This window comes from Chenopodium album, chromosome 14 (assembly GCF_948465745.1).
Source record: "Chenopodium album chromosome 14, dcCheAlbu1.1, whole genome shotgun sequence".
In the NCBI taxonomy this organism is placed as follows: Eukaryota; Viridiplantae; Streptophyta; class Magnoliopsida; order Caryophyllales; family Amaranthaceae; genus Chenopodium; species Chenopodium album.
Genome location: NC_137847.1, coordinates 25141146 through 25159287, shown reverse-complemented (window position 1 = coordinate 25159287; position 18142 = coordinate 25141146). Strand labels below are relative to the sequence as shown.

Genomic DNA, 18142 nt, shown 5'->3' with positions numbered 1-18142 from the left:
GGCGAGGTATCTACTCCTCTATTAAGCGCTAGGGGTCAGGGGCAGAGGGATCATCTCCTCGACCGGGCCAAAAGACCCATGATTGACACCGGTGGAGGCACAAACTCCCTAGCTGCTGCCGTAGCCTGTCAAAATAAAATCTAGGTCAATTAAAATTTGCTAGGGGACTATCGAGAGAATAAATCAAAGGCACGAAATTTACCTGCGCTTCCTCCGATATACAAGGAGGTGGAGCCAAACGTGGCATGTGACTCTCGCCATAAATCCAGCTCGAATAGATATGATGCTGCCAATCCGTACCAGCTGGCGATCCATCAAAATGGACTCTCATATCCGTCTGGTTCAACATGTGCCGTGGGGGACGAGCAGGAACCACAAAAGACTCGGAAGAGTGCTGAATCGCAACTCTCTCGCCCAGATACACCACAATGTCATATGTCCCCTGGAAATAGCAACGCTGATCTGTATACTGGACTGCCCATGCAGGAAGGTCAAAGTCGGCCCATAGCCGAAATTGGACCTCAGGCCCCTATAAAATGAACACCCATGAGAAAGGATCCTACTAAACAGCGGAAAAAGCAAAAATTTTAAACAAAGAATGCCGAGAGAATCAACTCTCGAACATGGGCGATAACAGTCTGGTCATTGTAAAGGCCTCCCCAACTAGCAGCAATGGGGAGCCCATGAGGCGAAGGCCTCACTGGTTAAAGAGACGGGAAGTACTCGTAGAACCAGACCTATAAATGACAAAGAAGCATCTGCAAGTGCTAACACATATCTAAAGTAAACTTTAGTAAGGAGAAACAAGGTATACCTCTACGATCCTCCAAAAACTAGAAAGAGTGACCTCCTCCTCAAACTTGCAATGGCGACAAGCGAGTCGCAATCCAAGCAGGAAGTCAGCATAGGCCACGCTGGTCCAATCATATGTCCCGACCATATGAAGGTCACGAAGAGCAGGCAGGTAGTAGAGTAGCACTCGGCTACCCTTGTCAGGAGAGAAAGTCCCTGACAAAAGAATTAAAACAAATATGTGCACCCGCTGCTCCGTGGTGGTCGCATCATCTCGGAAGGCCTCTACGGGCATGGACCGACGAATACACCGGCAACTAATCTGCAACGGCCGAGCCTTGCCTCGAGCTCGAACATCGATACGACCGAGTAGCTCCTCTACTTCGGGAGAGAAAACGGTGATATCGTTGCCAAATGGAATTGCAGCAGTCCGGAACTCGAGTCCGGTGATCAGAGCAAAGTCCACAGGAGTGACAGTCATCTCACCTAAGGAAAGTGAAAAGTTTTGGTGGTGTCCCAAAAGAACTCCACCAAGGCTCGAATCAAAAAACGACTCGAGGACAAAGAATAGAGAGCCTGAGTGGCCTACAAATGTGGAGTCAGACCACAGAACTCCCACAGCCCATGCAACTCCTTGTTGTTGCGAAAGTAAGACTCGTACAGCTGCCCGATCGTGTTGTTGCCCGAGCCATGGCAACGAACTCGCTCGTCAGTCATCCCGAGGCAAACTCGCTCCGAGATGTGAAACAAGGGCGCAAAGTACAAGGTACGCCTATCCCACTTAGGGAACTCCCCTAAATTGGTGGGAGTACCGTTGCCGGCGTTGACAGGCTCGTCCTCTCGGTGAGCCCCACGAGAGAATGAGCCGGAACCGCGTCGTCCAGTCATGCTAATTATGCAAGCAAACAGTAAATCAAAGGTTCTATAGTATCTAAGGTTCGCCTAGCCGCATGATACTATGTTCGTAAAAGAAAAAAAACAACAGAGTACTAAAATAGAGCATGATTTTGATTTGAACAAAAATAGCATTTTCAAGCAATCAAACAATTTCTTGCAATACTAGGACAAATATTGTGACAAATTGAGCATGAATAGCTAGCAAAAACAAGAAGAACAAGTCACATTTTTCTCACGAACTCAAGGGGTTCAACAATGGAAAATCGCTCATTTCTTCATCAAATTGATTCAAATAATTCTCAAAACACTCCTAAGGTGATATACAAACATAAACAAGCAAATTCTTGGTATAAAATTTGACAAACAAAGTGAATTAAGCAATAAAAGTTCCGAATTTTCCGGAAAATCGCGAGCAAGAAAGCACAAAATTCGCACAAAATAAAGTGAGTTTGAGCAACACTTACATAGATCGGTAAACTAGAGATCAAGAGCTTTGATTTGCAAAAGATTTGGAAGAATTTTTTTGAGAAACGAAGGAGAACGAGCAAAAGCGAGTTTTCGAACGAAACGAACAAAAAATGAAGCGTAAACAACGAAATGAAGGAGAATGGGTTTAAATCTGGAAAACCCGACTCCAGCTCGAAATGACAGAGATGTCGCGCTGCGACAGTGCGTAAAGCGCGCGTTGGCTTCTTTTTCTCAGCGACACAATTTGTGGCCCCCATATTGATTATGCAGACCTCATGCAGCAATTTTGGTTTCCTAGGTACGCTAATTAGCCCCGATAAGCAAATTGACATGATTAGTATTCAGCTCGATTACAATCACGGTAAGTGATCGACCTGATGATGATCGTCTCATGTAGCTTAAAGCGCCTAAGCATTGGCTCATCACAAGCACCAAGATATTGGTTCATAAAGCAAATTCAAACATCAACCGCACAACAAAATTACAAGCAACATCATAGCAAGCATTACAACAAAGCACCAACAAATTGAGGATCAACAAGCAGTGATCTTCGATAACTTTCCAAAGAAAGTTATCACGCCAAATAGGAGATAGCTACAAGAAGAGCGATCTTCGACGATGGTCCCTAAGATGTGGAATATGGTTATAAATAGAGCTATCTTCGACAGTTTTTTCTAAGATGTGAGAAATTGTCAAAGATCCGAGGATGACTACAAGCAGAGTTATCTTCGATCGTGTTCCCTAAGATGTGGAAGATGGTCACGAAACGGCAGAAGAGTGCTACAAGTAGAGCAATCTTTGATGGTGTTCCGTAGCTTGTGGAGGTCATCATAACAACAAAATGGAGCAATAAAAACAGTTACCCTAGAGACGTGTGCTCGACGGTGCAAGATACGCGTTTCTTAACTCTTTTATCTGTTTAACTAACGCTAGTTTACAGGTATCGGCGTTACAAGAATGATTTAGGATCGCAGAACGTTCTGAATCATTCTCCGTCCCTATTGCTACTTTGACTTTTGTTTTCGAAACATGCGTTTCTCCAAACTCAGTCAATGTGGGGGCTTCTGTAGACACCTAATTGTGTCTCCCCAAAACCAAACCTAGTGATGAATATCTTTCGTGTCATTTGATTATCGAACGAAGTGAAAGTGTGAAAAGTCTTGTGATGCGGTTGTTTTAATAAAATACTCTTTCTTTCTGTTTTCGAAAATGTAATTTATTTATTGTTTGGTCCATAATAAGGGTCTAATAATAGTGTACTTGGATTGGGCTCGAAAAGTGCTTTCCAACGAAATATTATAAGCCCAATTTCGATGAATAATGAGGAAGTTATGGCTAAAATACTAAATTGGGCCTGAAATGGTTTTATGGCCCAATGATCAGTGGAGGGCCCATTAATTAATATTCCTAAAATTATTAGGATTGATAATCTAGAAGGTTGTTTTGAGTTCTAATGAAGTTAGGATTAATAATTATATCTTTTATGAAAATAAGGAATTCTATTTGGATTAAAACAAGTGTTTTAAAAGAGATTAAATCTGATTTTTAAAGATAAGTACGGACGATGTTAATCAAATTTAATTAGATTAAGGATTCCGTACAGGTTTTTAGAATACACGTGAATCAGCGCGAAACGACAAGCCTAGCGCGCAACGACAAGCTTGTCGCACAGCGCTGGACCCTGTCGTTCTACGACAGGGGCAGTTTTATTCCTAATAGGATTTGGTCTTTTTCTGATCATTTCCGGGCTATTTTCTCTATAAATAGGGTCGTATTTCCCCGTTTTTATTCATTCTCAATCATCAACAATATTTCATTCTCTTCTCTCTCAAGCTAATAGCTTTTCTTTCTCCCTCTTTCTAAGCCTTCCCTTTTCAAATAAAATTCCGCGTTCACGAGTCTTAGACACACCTAGCCTAGCTCGAAGTTGCCTTTGCCCTAGACGTGAAAGAAAGAGATACGAGGCAACAAAGCAAGTAATTTTATTGCTTTATTTCTTTAAGAAAGCATGCTTTGATTATATTAATTCCTAGTATCATTTTAGGATGTCTTTATTTCTTTCTAGTATCATGCTTAGGTTGCTTCCTATTTCTTCTATCATGTTAGTATCATGTTAAGGATAAAGATTTGATTTTTATTATTTAGTGACATGGTAGGATTTGTCATTAATCTTGTTAGTATCATGCCCAAGATCTTCCTATTATTATGCTTTAATGAGATTGAGATAGTTATAATGATTGTTGTTATTATGTTGCTTGATATATTTTTATTTTTATTGCTTGATCACGCCCTCTCTTGCAGGGTTAAAGGGAATTTGTACTTGTAATCACGCTTAATAAGATAATTAATAATCTTGTTTAGGCTAATGTGATTTTAATTCACGTGATCGCCAATAATAGTTTTGTTTAGGATTAATATATTGATTGTATGTTAGTCAGAAAGCACACATGAATATAAGAAGAATAAAGCAGAGGCCTATTTTTAGGGCAGGTTCAATCTCTTTTAGGTTGGATTTGTACCTTCATCCCCGAATATCCAGTCATGGTTCCAGACCATTATGGAGTTAGCGATCTCATGGATCGTGAAGGGGTGTAACCTTCACCCTGTGAACGGTTTACAAGTTCCTAAAACTTGTTGGCAACTCTTTTGCTCTAGCTTCCTTCCCTTTGGACGCCACCATGCTTAAGTGTATGATCACAGTGGGGCTCAAGTGTGGGATGCTTGAAATATTCCCTACAGTACTGTAATAGTTCCTGCTAAGGTTGGAGATCAGGAGCAGAAGGAGGTCAATGAGGTTGAACTAATCCAGAATGAAGTATTCCAGAAACCTGTCAGATCTGCTAGGAGGAGTCTAGATAAGGTGGGAAAGGTGGTAACTCAGAATGCTTTTGTTGTCATTGATGGTATGGGTCAGGAAAAAGACGAACATATTCATGCTGCAAAGGGAGGAATACCCTCTGACAGTCATGGATAGTATTCTCTCTTGGAATGTTATGGGAGCCAACTTAGCCCGTAAACAAAAGAAGATTAAGCAATTCATTGTTGCTAATAATTGTGGCTTAGTTGGGCTCCTTAAAACCAAGGTAAAATCTCATAATCTGGGGAAGCTTTATCTTGCTGTGTTTAAAGGGTGGAGTTTTACTTATAATAATAGTAAACATCCTAGGGGTAGAATTGTTGTTACGTGGAAACCTCAGTTGTTTGATGTAAGCATATTGTTATGCCCCAGTCAATTGATTCACTGTTATGTTAGTCTTAAGCAGGAGTGAGAGTTTTCATTGCACTTTCATTTATGCTTTTAATACTAATTCTGAAAGGATGGCTCTTTGGAATGATCTTAGGACTCTTAGCATCTCAATTGCTAGTCCTTGGATTGTCCTTGGGGATTTTAACTGTGTTTTAGAAGCAGAAGAAAGAATAGGAGCTCCCGTCTCTTGGAATGAAATGGCTGATTTTAGAGCTTATATTGAAGGTTGTGACTTGGCTGATATGAAGTATAGTGGTAACTTCTATACTTGGAATAATAAGCATTCTGGAGAAGCCAGGGTGTTCTGTAAGTTAGATAGGGGTTTAGTGAACAATAAATGGTGTGATTTGTTCTAAAACTCTGAAATGTTTTTCAGTAATGAAAGGGATTTTGATCACTGCCCTGATATTGTTCATGTGTATCCTGAGCAACAAATGGGGAAGAAATCTTTCAAGTACTTTAATATTTGGAGTAAAAGACCTGAGTTTAGAAATCTGGTGATTGAAGCTTGGCAGTATGGTGTGGAAGGGACACCTATGTATAGAGTTTTGAGGAAACTGAGAATGTGAAGAAAAGTTTGATTGATCTGAATAAGTTTGGATGTAAAAATGTTGAAATTCAATATAATAAAGCTAAACAAAAGTTGAATGCTTAACGGAATGCATTGCACAATAACCTTGGTGATTTAGCAAGTAGGGAAGTTGAACAGACTGCTAGTGAGCTATTCACTCAAGCTCAGGAAGTGTATAGCTCCTTTTTGAGGCAAAAGGCAAAGTCTGACTGGATTTCTATTGGGGATCAAAATACAACTCTATTTCATAGAGCTCTCAGGAAAAGGAACATGCAGAACAAGGTGTACACTATAAAGAACCTTAATGGGGATAGGGTTGATATGAGTGAAATCCCAAAAGCTTTTTTGGAGTATTATAACCTCTTGTTGGGAACAAATGCTGATAATAGGATCCCTGCTAATGCTGCTGTTATTCAGACTGGGCTTGTAATTTCTGAAGAGTTGGGTGCCCTTTTAATTGCTCCTTTTACTTAGGAAGAAGTGAAATAAGCAATGTTTGTAATATATGAAAATAAAGCTCCTGGTCCAAATGGATTTGGAAGCAATTTCTATAAGGTTAGCTGGGATATAATTTGTAACGAAGTTTATGAAGAAGTCCTTAATTTTCTCCAAAATTGGAAAATATTGAAAGAAATAAACAACACTACCATTACATTGGTACCAAAGGTGAATTGCCCTGAGAATGCGACAGAGTTCAAGCCAATAGAATGTTGTAATGTTATTTACAAATGCATTTCAAAGGTTCTGTGTGGCAGATTAAGGATGGTGCTGCTGAGATTATTGTAGAGAATCAAAGTGCCTTTGTACATAGCAGATACATTGTGCATAACATCATGGTTTCCCAAGACCTAGTAAGACAATATAGGAGAGCTTCTATAGCACCTAGTTGCCTTATCAAGTTAGATATGAAGAAAGCATATGGCCCAATTGAATGGGACTTCCTGGAAGAAATGTTAAATGCTTTGGGTTTCCCTAGGCATTTTACTATGCTGGTCATGACCTGTGTGAGAACTCCTAAATTTTCATTGAAAATTAATGGATCTATGCATGGTTTTTTCAGTGAAAAAAGAGGGCTTAGGCAAGGAGATCCCCTTTCTCCTTTGCTGTTTGTTCTGTGCATTGAATACTTGTCTAGGATTCTGAAAGTGATGAGCACTAAATCCAATTTCAAGTTTCACCCAAGGTGTAAGGCTGTTGGTCTTACTCACCTTTGTTTTGCTGATGATATGATTCTGTGTTGTAGAGGTGAGCTGAATTAAGTGAAGTTAATGATGAGAGGGTTTAATGCTTTCTCCAAAGCTACTGGCTTATAGGCTAGCCTTGAGAAAACAACAGTGTATTGTGCTAGAATGATTGAGAGTGTGGAAATCCTAGGCATGACAGGGTTCAGTAAAGGTAGCCTTCCTTTTAAGTACTTGGGGGTTCCCATTTGTTCTAAAAGGTTAACTACTGTTCAGTGTGAGCACCTGGTAGATAAAATGTGTGCAAGAATTAGAATTTAGGGGTCTAAATATATGTCCTTTGCTGCTAGATCAGTCTGTCTTAATGTGTATCCAGGTGTACTGGGCTCAAATCATGATTTTTCCTAAAGATGTGTTTAAGAAGATTAATGGAGTCTGTAAAAACTTTCTATGGCATGGGAGTTTGGTTCAGAAACCTGGTTATGTTGCCTAGGATAAAGTCTATAGGAAGAAAGTAAAGGGAGGTTTAGGCCTAAAGGATGCTGAGACCTGGAATGTAGCAGCCTTGGGGAAGCTTGTTTGGGCAATAGCTCAAGGAAAAGAGGGGTAAAATGGATAAATGTTGTGTATTATAAGGGCAGATTTGGTATAATTATCAGCCTAGTATGGATTCTAGTTAGTATTGGAGGAAGATCTATAGTGTGACAGATAAACTCAAGAGTGTACATTCTGTCAGTTCTTTTGGGCAAGGCCGATTTCAGATCAGCAAGGTTTGTAAGGAGCTGATGCAGGATGCTGAAAGATGCAGGTGGGACAAGTTAATTTGGGAAAGATTGACTATCCCAAAGCATCAGTTTATAACATGGTTGGCTATCCAAGGCAGATTACTGAGTAGGGTCAGATTGCAGCAGTTTGGTGTAACTGCCTCTATTGAGTGTCTGCTATGTGGTACTCAAACTGAGTCTCATGCTCATTTATTCTTTGACTGCTTATATAGTAGAAGAATCTTGGATGAGATTAGTAGCTGGATCAGTGCTCCAAAAAGAGGTTATAGTCTGCAGAATGCTGTCAGAAGAACAAGGTGTTGCAAGCATGGGTTCAAGCAATGTCTGATGAGATTCTGCATTTTAGCAGTTGTGTATTGGATATGGAAGGCTAAGATTACTGCGTTTTGGGAGTCTAAGGTGCTGTGCATATATACAGCTATAAAGTTTGTAAAAATAGAAATTAGAGATAGATTGTTAACTGTAAAGTCGAAAAGAATTAATAGTGTAGATAGGGATTGGTTGCAAGAGCAATTTGTATAGGCTTGCTCTGAGTTTCTTTTTCTAGGCAGTTTTTTATGCCAGTAAGTTCTGCTCCCTTGTTAGGGACTGGTTTGTAAAATAGTTTTTATGCAATAAAACTACTTAACAAAAATAAAAAAAAAACAATGCACTTCTACTATTGTAATTATGGCTGTTTTAGTGTGTTTTAATGGCTGATTTTTGAGGTTTTGTGGGTTGCTGCAGTGCTGATTTTTTTTACTGGTTTGGGTGTATTTGTGGGCTGTTTTTAGTGTGTTCTAAAATCTGTTTTAGTGTCGTTTTTCATACAATTGTTCTTCTTTTTTTAATTGTATTATAGGTTTGCTTATGTGCCTTGTCCACATATGTAACACCCTATAAATTCCTTTCCTTTAAAATACCTGTTTTTCCCTTTTCACAATACGAAATAGGAAAGGCTAAGGCAATTATCAACGACACACAACGGAAGACTATCTTTAAAACCATTCAAAACAAGTCAATTTAAAAAGTCAAACCAAACGAAAGTAAAGTCAAATGAAGTCAACCTACAACTTGGAACCATTATAGGCCCTTATTAAAACCGAAACAAAACTCAAAACCTTTTTGCGTTAGTCTCACAAACAAAACATATAATATTTAAAGCAATAAACCACATCATATTCCTATGGAAACTAAGCATGATTCGCTCTTCACTCATGCCCATCATGAATATGATTCATCACCTCAAAATCTTCTCTTTACTTTGTCCCCATTACTCGCCATTATAAATGGGTCGTCGTAGGGCCAAGATAAAGAAAAGACCAAACAAACATACAAACACACAATCAGCAATGTTGAGTACATAAGCGTAAACAAAACACACTAGCATGCTTTTATCCTATAAACACACAACTTACCTTGTACCTGCTCACAAGCACACAACATACAACATGACCAATCACTAAATCACTAAATTATTTATTTAACTTAATTACGAATCGAACGGGTTTCCAACCAAATCACTGTCCCAAATAAATTGAGGTAAACTTCGGGAGCTAACCGGGTAGGCAAATGTCACATGAAGTGACGAACATCCTGCGCATAGTAATAATAGTAATAGTAACAGTAATAGTAATAATTGTAATAGTAGTAATAATAATAGTAATAGTAATAGTAGTAGTAATAGTAGTAGTAATAGTAGTAGTAATAGTAATAGTAATAGTAATAGTAATAATAATAATAACAATAATAACAACAATAATAATAACAACAATAATAAGAACAACAATAATAAGAACAACAATACTAATAATAATAATACTAATAAGAACAATAATACTAATAAGAATAATACTAATAATAATAATACTAATAATAATAATAATAATAATACTAATAATAATAATAATAATAATAATACTAATAATAATAATAATAATAATACTAATAATAATAATAATAATAATAATAATAATAATAATAATAATATTAAAATAATACTAATAAGAATAATACTAATAATAATAATACTAATAATAATAATAATAATAATAATACTAATAATAATAATAATAATAATACTAATAATAATAATAATAATAATAATAATAATAATATTAAAATAATAATAATAATAATAATAATAATAATAATATTAATAATAATAATAATAATAATAATAATAATAATAATAATAATAATAATAATAAATAATAATAATAATATCCTGTACTCCTAGTAGAAGTTATGGTCAAATATAAAGGCACATAACTCCCCCCATATGTTCATACTCAAGTTATATACGTTCCAAGAATTTTGGTGAGTAATCTCTTTCACTTTATGTTGTTTACATATTTTTAGACTTGGTGATGGCTCTCAAACTGTAACACAATCAATCATTATAATCATTCAAGCAATCAATCATACCAATTTAATTCTTGAATAAATAGTGACCACATAATCTTTGTTGTTGAATCCTTTTTAATCTATCTTGGTGTCGAAGACACCTTAAACGGATAATGGGCCACAAATCCTATCCCTCGGTGTTGGAAACACTTTAAGTGCACTAAGGCACCAAAAATATAATTTAATCCTCGTGTACATAGACACTTAAATAACTCTATTTATCATGCTTATAGCATCGATAAAAGTTATATGAACCATGATAAAATTCCTTTTCAATATTCCAAACTCAATTAAACATGTAGTTTAACTAAAGATGCTCTCAATCATGCCAATAATAAAAGTGTGGTTCATATTCAACATGCCAACATAATTAATTCCAATTATCAATTCACCACAATTAATCCATACTTCACAAATCATTCACCAACATCAATCCATATAACAATTCCAATCAATACCTATCATGATACCGCCTTGGAATTAATTAATCAAAGCCTAGGATGCTTCTATATACTCAAATAATTATCTTGAATATGATCTTAAAATTGCCACGACTATACGAAATCACTCACTTGGAATTCTCCTACAACCTAAATTTACAAAGAGACATTAATATCTATTCAATATAAATTTCCAACAATATATACACTCTTTAAATCACTTATAAACCCTCTAAAACAAGCTGAAAATTAATTAAAAGCCCATACTTTTATTCCCAATTAATGGCTTAGGTAATTAAAGATCCTTTCAAGAAACATAATTATAACTTTTATATAAAAAATCCAGCTTAATAAAACATGTTAAATTGCTTTAATTATGTTTTAAAACATCTAATTTAATAGTTTCAATAATCTACAATCAATTTCCATCAATAATAATTAATTTAAGAAACCTAGGGTTTTCAATTTGCGGTTTTTTAATTCAAAAACTAAATATAAAAATTATATAAATAATAATTATAATCAAACATCATAAAATCATCACACTACCCAAAAATTATAATTGAATCAAGGCTAGATTAAATAAAAACAAGAAGAAGAAGTTTTTTTTTTGTTTGAACCACACGCACAAGGGAAGGGAGGATGGTTGCCGCTGCCTCCCACCGGCTGCTACTGGTGGTGGCCGGCCGATGGTGGTTGTGGCAGTCGGGCACCCTTGTGAGTTGTGTGTGTGTGTGTCGTGTGATGTGAGTAAAGAGGAGGGGAAAGTTAAAGGAGAGGAGAAAATAAGAGGAGGGAAAGAGTGAGTTACCTTTGGGTATTCTCCACCATGGGCAAGGTTTAATTTTCCCATGTGATGGATATTTATACCTCCTCTCTAAGACCCACCTAAACTTAAATTCCTCTTTCTACCCTTAATGATCCCTTCTCTTATTCAAACTAGTCTTTTGACTTTCTTGAAAATCCCTTTGACTTTAAAAATTCCTTGTGTAAAATGATATGCCCCAAAATTTCTAAATAATAAAATATAGTATTTAAAAAACTATCAAATAAATAAAAAATGGACCTTTACATAAAATAAACCTTTTAAAATTAATAAAATACCATAGATAATTCATTTCGATTTACTTAAATACTTTATGAAGTTTAAATTAAAATATGTATAAAAATACCGGGTATCACAACATACAAAAGATACTCTTGCTCAAGTTTTGTTGGACACTTTGAACATGTATAACATTGTTAAAAAGATCTCTTCTGTGGTGGTTGATAATTGTACAACAAATGCTGTGATCGATATTTTAAGCCCAAGATTTAATGATCAATCTCTCATGTTAAAGGGTAAGTTTTTGCATATGAGGTGTAGTGCAAATATTTTAAATTTGATTGTGCAAGATGGTTTGGATGTTATTGGTAGTGGGATTGAGAGAATTCGTGATTGTGTGGCATTTTGGGAAGCAACTCAAAAATGGGTTAAGATGTTTGAGGATAAGGTGATCCGTGCCATTTATGGCACCTTTAGGCTATGTTTTCTTTATATTTCTATGCTCCTTTGTAGTCGTTTATGTCGTGTTTTTAGAGAATACTGCTCGATTCGCGTGTTTTTGTGTTAGTTTAGAGAAATGCATGCTTTTAATGGTTTTCTTATCATTTTATTCATTTCTCGGCTATTTCTCTTGCTTCTATGTTTCTTTGTGTTGTTTTGTAGGTACGTCGCGGGCTATATGCATGGAAATTGAAAATAGCACCCACTAGCATCAATATGCACTTTTCGGAATTGAATTTGAGTTTGAAACAAAGGAAAACGAAGGATTGCAAAGTTTCAAATAGGACCTTTGTTCATTGTTTCATCCATATCTCAAGTTCTACAACTCAGATTGATGTGATTCAAGTTGGGTTAGAAACAAGACTTAAAGAGCTTTCCAATGATAGGTCGCACGCCCTCATACGATTCATAGATTGAGAGTTACAGCCTTCCGAAGTTAGCCCTGAAATTCTGCCGCGGGCGCGGGCTACAGTACCCGCGGGCGCGGGCTACAGTACCCGCGGGCGCGGGGTTGCTGCAGCTCCAAAACTGCCGTTTTTGGGCAGTAAGCACCCGCGGTTATCCCGAGGGCTCCCCGAGGGCGCGGGCCTTGGGCCGCGGGCGCGGCTATCGGGGTTTCCGTCTTCCTCCGCGGGCGCGGGTTTCCGGGTCTTTTACGATTTTAAAGCTTCTTTTCTCCTTTTGTTTATATAGTTTTTGGTTTCCTTTATTCTTCCTTCATGTAATTCTTTAGTTTTAGAATAGTTTTCTCTCTCTTAGGTTGAGAGCTTCTCTCTCAAGATTAGGAGTAGTTTTAGAGAGAGAAAGTGAAGAATTTCAATGGTGATTGAGAGATTGAAGATGCAAGTGTGACAATTGTGTTGGAGATCTTCCTAATTATCAATGAGCATTTCTAAAATCTATCTCATTCAATTGCTTTGTTTAATTTGATATTTGTTTGGTTTGATTTTGAGATTTGATGTTTGATTAGAGTAATTATTCTTGATATTTTGTTGATTCTTGTTCTCTATAGTTGATAGTAGTTTTGATCATGTTTGTTGAGTAGTTTACTTGCTAGGGTTTGGGTAAACATGTGTGATTGATGGATTGAGGTTGATTTGGGAATTTGAGTAGTTCTTGTGTTGTGATTAAATTGATTCATAGAGGTTTGCATGTTGCTTAGTTAATTGGAATAGCTAACCATGATTGCTAGCATTGATTGCATGATTGAATTGATTGACATGGCCACTTGATATTGATTTGATCATAATTGATTGCATGATTGAATTGATTGACATGGCCACTTGATATTGATTTGATCATAATTGGTTGAGTATTTGATTATGTTTCTTCCTATTGTTTAACACTAGAGAAATCTATGTTAGAAAGTATGAAGATGATTAGTTGAATGCTCCTAATTGCTCCTACTATTTGTCTTTGCATTGCTTGGATTGCTTGACTCCCTAATTAGCTTGATTATCATGAATGCATGTTGATCCCCACTCCCTAGTGTTTCATTTGTTTGCTTGGTTTAGGAAGTAGAATAGCACTACCTTTCACCTTAGACTTCGACCTAGCTTAGGCGTAAATTAGAAATACTTGAACATAACCGTTCCTAGTGGTTCGACCCTTGACTTACCTCTATACTTGTATTTAGGTAGTTGAGTGATTATAAATTTGTTTGACCGTAGGGATGATTAGTTCAACGACCTAGTTTTCCCCACGTCATAAGGTGAAATCGGTGAAAGGTGAGGAGGCTAGAAAATTAGTTTTGGATTGCAAAACTAGGTGGAACTCAACGTATTTAATGCTTACTAGTGCTTTTCCTTATAAAGATGTGTTTACAAGTATTAAACGTCAAAACCCTTGTTTGATGAAATTCGTACTTCCAAGTGAAACAGATTAGGAATTTTTAGAAATAATTTGTGAAAGTTGAAAATTTTTCATAAAATGACTGAAATTTTTTCTAGTAGAAAGTACTCCATTTCTAATTTATTCTTTTATCTACTTTGTGAGATTAAGATTACTTTGAGATCTTAGTCGAGAAGTGATAAGCAAATCATTCGAGATATGTTCTAAAAAATGATTGAGAAATTTGACAAATATTGGTCTCACATAAATGGAATATTCGCAATTGTTGCCATTTTAGATCCTAGGAACAAATTAGAATGTGTGGAGTTTTACTTCAATGGCATATATGATGACAACACTTTTGATAATATTGAAAGGGCAAAAATGTTGATGAATTACCTCTTGTATGAGTATCAAGAGGATGATATTCATAACTTAACACCTTCAATGCAATGCAATGTGAATGGAAAACCATCTATGTCTTCTAGTAATTTTAATGATGATGATGTGGGAGATAAGTGGAGTAAGGATAAGAAAACAAAAACAAGAAAGGTGAATGTGAGGTCGGAGTTTGACCATTACTTAGAGGAGGATGCCTATCAAGAGAATGAGGGGTTTGAAATTTTGGCATATTAAACTCAAGTACCCGATATTGCAAAAGATAGCAAAGGATATTCTAGTTATTCCCGCCTCTACCATTGCATCGGAAAGTGCATTTAGCATGGGTGGTCGAGTAGTTAGTCCCCATCGCTCAAGGCTTCATGGTAACACTGTAGAAGCTCTAATGTGCTTGCAAAATTGGATTCAAGGAGAATATTCGGGTCAATTTAATTACTTGTTGTGGAATTTCATTAAATTTTTAATACTACTCATTGTAATTTTCCTTACATAAATTTTGTTTTTTCAATTTCTATGGTGAATGGTCAAGCTTGTACTACTATCTTTGAAGATGATGAAGAACCAAATGTTGGAAGTGCAAGTGGCAATAGTAGTGAAGTTGTCGACTTAGATTCGGTAATAATAAATATTTGGATTAATTTTATTATAATTAGTAAATTTTATGTATAAAATGTTAACTTATAGTTTTTTTTATTTGTAGGATGATGAAGATTTCATGGACTTTTGAAGGAAAAAGATAACAAATGAACTTCATGTTTATTAATGTTATGTACTTTGAAACTATTAAGTAGGTGCAATGTTATATGCATATTTTCATGTTTGTATTGATTAGTTTCCGGAAACTTTGTTTTATTTAACTTGTGACAATGCCGAAACTTTGTTTTTATTTTACTTAGGACAAAAAAGTCAACACTTAATGTTTTTTTTTTTTTTTTTTTTTTTTTTTTTTACAAGGATAATATCGATAATTTAGATGTATTAACATCAATAACATGCATACAAAATTTTCATGAATTTATATATAAGAAATTATAATCATCATCCGTTTATCATCTGATCCACCCGTTTCACCCGCGGATGACGGATGAATCGGATGCGGGTGACGGGTGACGGGTTTTGTAGGTGACGAGTGGATCGGGTGGAGCGGATGATGGATGCATGTGAAGCTCCATGCGACCCGAATTCGATCCGTTACCATTCCTAGTCTTGATAACTCTGTTCTTACGAGAATCCAGGTGTATTGGTCTCAAATTATAATCCTTTCCAAGTATATATTTGAGAGTACCAATACCATATGTAGAAATTTCCTATAGCATGGAAAAGACAGTAAGAGAAAAGAGTGTGTTGCAAGAGAAAAGAAGGAAGCTTGGGTATAAAAAATGTTGAACTTTGGAACTTAGCTCCAATGGGGAAGCATACATGGGCCATTGCTCAGAATCAAGAATATTTATGGGTTAAATGGGTCAATGCAGTCTACATAAAAGGTAAGAACTGAATAAGCTCCAGGCCTAGAGCTAATTGCAGTTGGTAGTTGTAGGGAATATTTCAAGCATCTCACACTTGAGCCCCAATGTGATTATACACTTAAGTATGGTGGCATCCAAAGGGAAAGAAGTTAGAGCAAAAGAGTCGCCAACAAGTTTTAGGAACTTGTAAACCGTTCACAGGGTGAAGGTAACACCCCTTCATGATCCATGAGATCGTTAAATCCATAGTGGTCCGGAACCATGACTGGATATTCGGGCATGAAGGTACAAATCCAACCTAAAAGAGATTGAACTTGCCTAAAAATAGGCCTCTACTTTATTCTTCTCATATTCATGTGCGCTTTCTGACTAACATACAGTCAATATATTAATGCTAAACCTATTTAATCTATGTTAGTTGAATATTAATGCACAAACAAATCTATTATTGGCAATCACTCGAATAAAAATCATATTAGCCTAAAAAAAATTATTAATTATCTTATTAAGCGTGATTTCAAGTACAAATTCCCTTTAAACCTGCAAGAGATGGCGTGATCAAGCAATAACAATAACATATCAAGCAACATAATAAATTATATTGACACAACAATCATCATCATCAAAATAATCTCAATCTCATCAAAGCATGATATTAATATTAGCAAGATCCTAGGCATGATATACAAACAAGATGAATAACAAATCCTAGCATGTAACTAAACAATAAAAATCAAAGCTTTATTCCTAACATGATACTAACATGATATAAGAAATAGGAAGCAACCTAAGCATGATACCAGAAACATACATGATATTAGTAATATTAGTCAATAACCTAAACATGATATTAGGAATCATAAAGATATCCTAACATGATACTAGGAATTAAAATAATCTAAGCATGATTCCTAAAGAAATAGAGCAATACAACTGCTTACTTTGTTGCCTCGTATCTTTTTCTATCAAAATAATACACATGTTAGTACTTCAATGAAAATATTAAATCAGTAAATCTAATCAAAGAATTGAAATAAGATTTGGGACCAAACCCTCGGAAATTATCAACTTTTCACGTTTAGAGAGAAGGCAACTTCAAGCTTGGCTAGGTGTGTCTAAGTATATGAATAAGGAATGGTGATTGAAAAGGGCAAGGCTTAGAAAAAGGGAGAAAGAATAAGCTTCTAGTTTTGAGAGAGAGAATAGATGATGATTGTTCATTGTTGGTGATTGAAAACGGGGAAATACGACCCTATTTATAGAGAAATCATCCAAAAACGATTAAAAAAGAGTTAGAATTCAAATCGGAATAAAATTCCTTTGGACGCGGCAAGATAAAAAGTATCGCGGCGTGATAGGACCATCGCGGTGCGATTGATGGAACCATCGCGGCGCGATGAAAACAATATTTTTGTGCATTTTGTTTTTATTATATCTTTTGATCCAAAAGTCGAAATAAGTCATATAATATGTCGTTGGAAATTTTTTGAAGTCTACTTTCCAACCCAATTAGAATTAGATTAAAATATTTTGTAGAATAAAAGATATGGCCGAAATAGAGGAAGGGTGTCAGTTTTGGATACAGTTTCGTATTTCTTTCATATCTTTTTCGTTATAGCTCGGAATTAATATTATAATATATCATTGGAAAGATAATTTCAAGGGATATCCAGCCATCTAATATTTGGATAAACGTTAAGAGGTATGAAAATAATATCTGATCATATTTCATTTCGAATGGAACAAGGACTCATATAAGGAGGAGTTTTATTCAATTTCAAACTCTTTGATCTTTTCAAAATCAAATAAAAGTATAATTATTAATCCTAATCTCCTTAGAATTTAAAATAACCTTCTAGATTATTTTAGAAGATTCTAGACGATTAAGGTAAATCCTAATGACTTTCGGAATAATAATTAATGGACTCTCCACATGATCATCGGGTCGTACATAAAATCCGGTTTGGGCCCAGTTTAGTATTTTGGCCATAACTTCCTCATTATTCATTAAAATTGGGCTTATAATATATCGTTGAAGAGGTCTTTTCAAGTCCCATTCAAATATACAATTATTGGACCCATATCATGGACCAAACTAAACTGGACTAGACGTTTTTCATAAACAGGGTACGAAA

At 35.8% G+C, this 18142-nt stretch overlaps 1 protein-coding gene across 1 annotated transcript; it reads left to right on the top strand.

The window, feature by feature from the left end:
* Window positions 1-5475: 5475 nt before the first annotated feature.
* Window positions 5476-6449, top strand: LOC145577930 (uncharacterized). The gene is made up of 3 exons (XM_081635347.1): window positions 5476-5714; window positions 5781-5923; window positions 6094-6449. The coding sequence occupies exons 1-3, from the start codon at window positions 5476-5478 to the stop codon at window positions 6447-6449; spliced, it is 738 nt and encodes a 245-aa protein (XP_081491473.1).
* Window positions 6450-18142: the final 11693 nt, after the last annotated feature.

Excerpts from the sequence above, each read along its gene's own strand:
- LOC145577930 (XM_081635347.1), top strand. The coding sequence starts at position 5,476 with ATGGCTCTTTGGAATGATCTTAGGACTCTTAGCATCTCAATTGCTAGT. Across the intron at positions 5,715-5,780 it reads GAAGCCAGGGTGTTCTGTAA|TAATGAAAGGGATTTTGATC; the intron begins GTTAGATAGGGG and ends AATGTTTTTCAG. Across the intron at positions 5,924-6,093 it reads GATTGAAGCTTGGCAGTATG|CAAGTAGGGAAGTTGAACAG; the intron begins GTGTGGAAGGGA and ends TTGGTGATTTAG.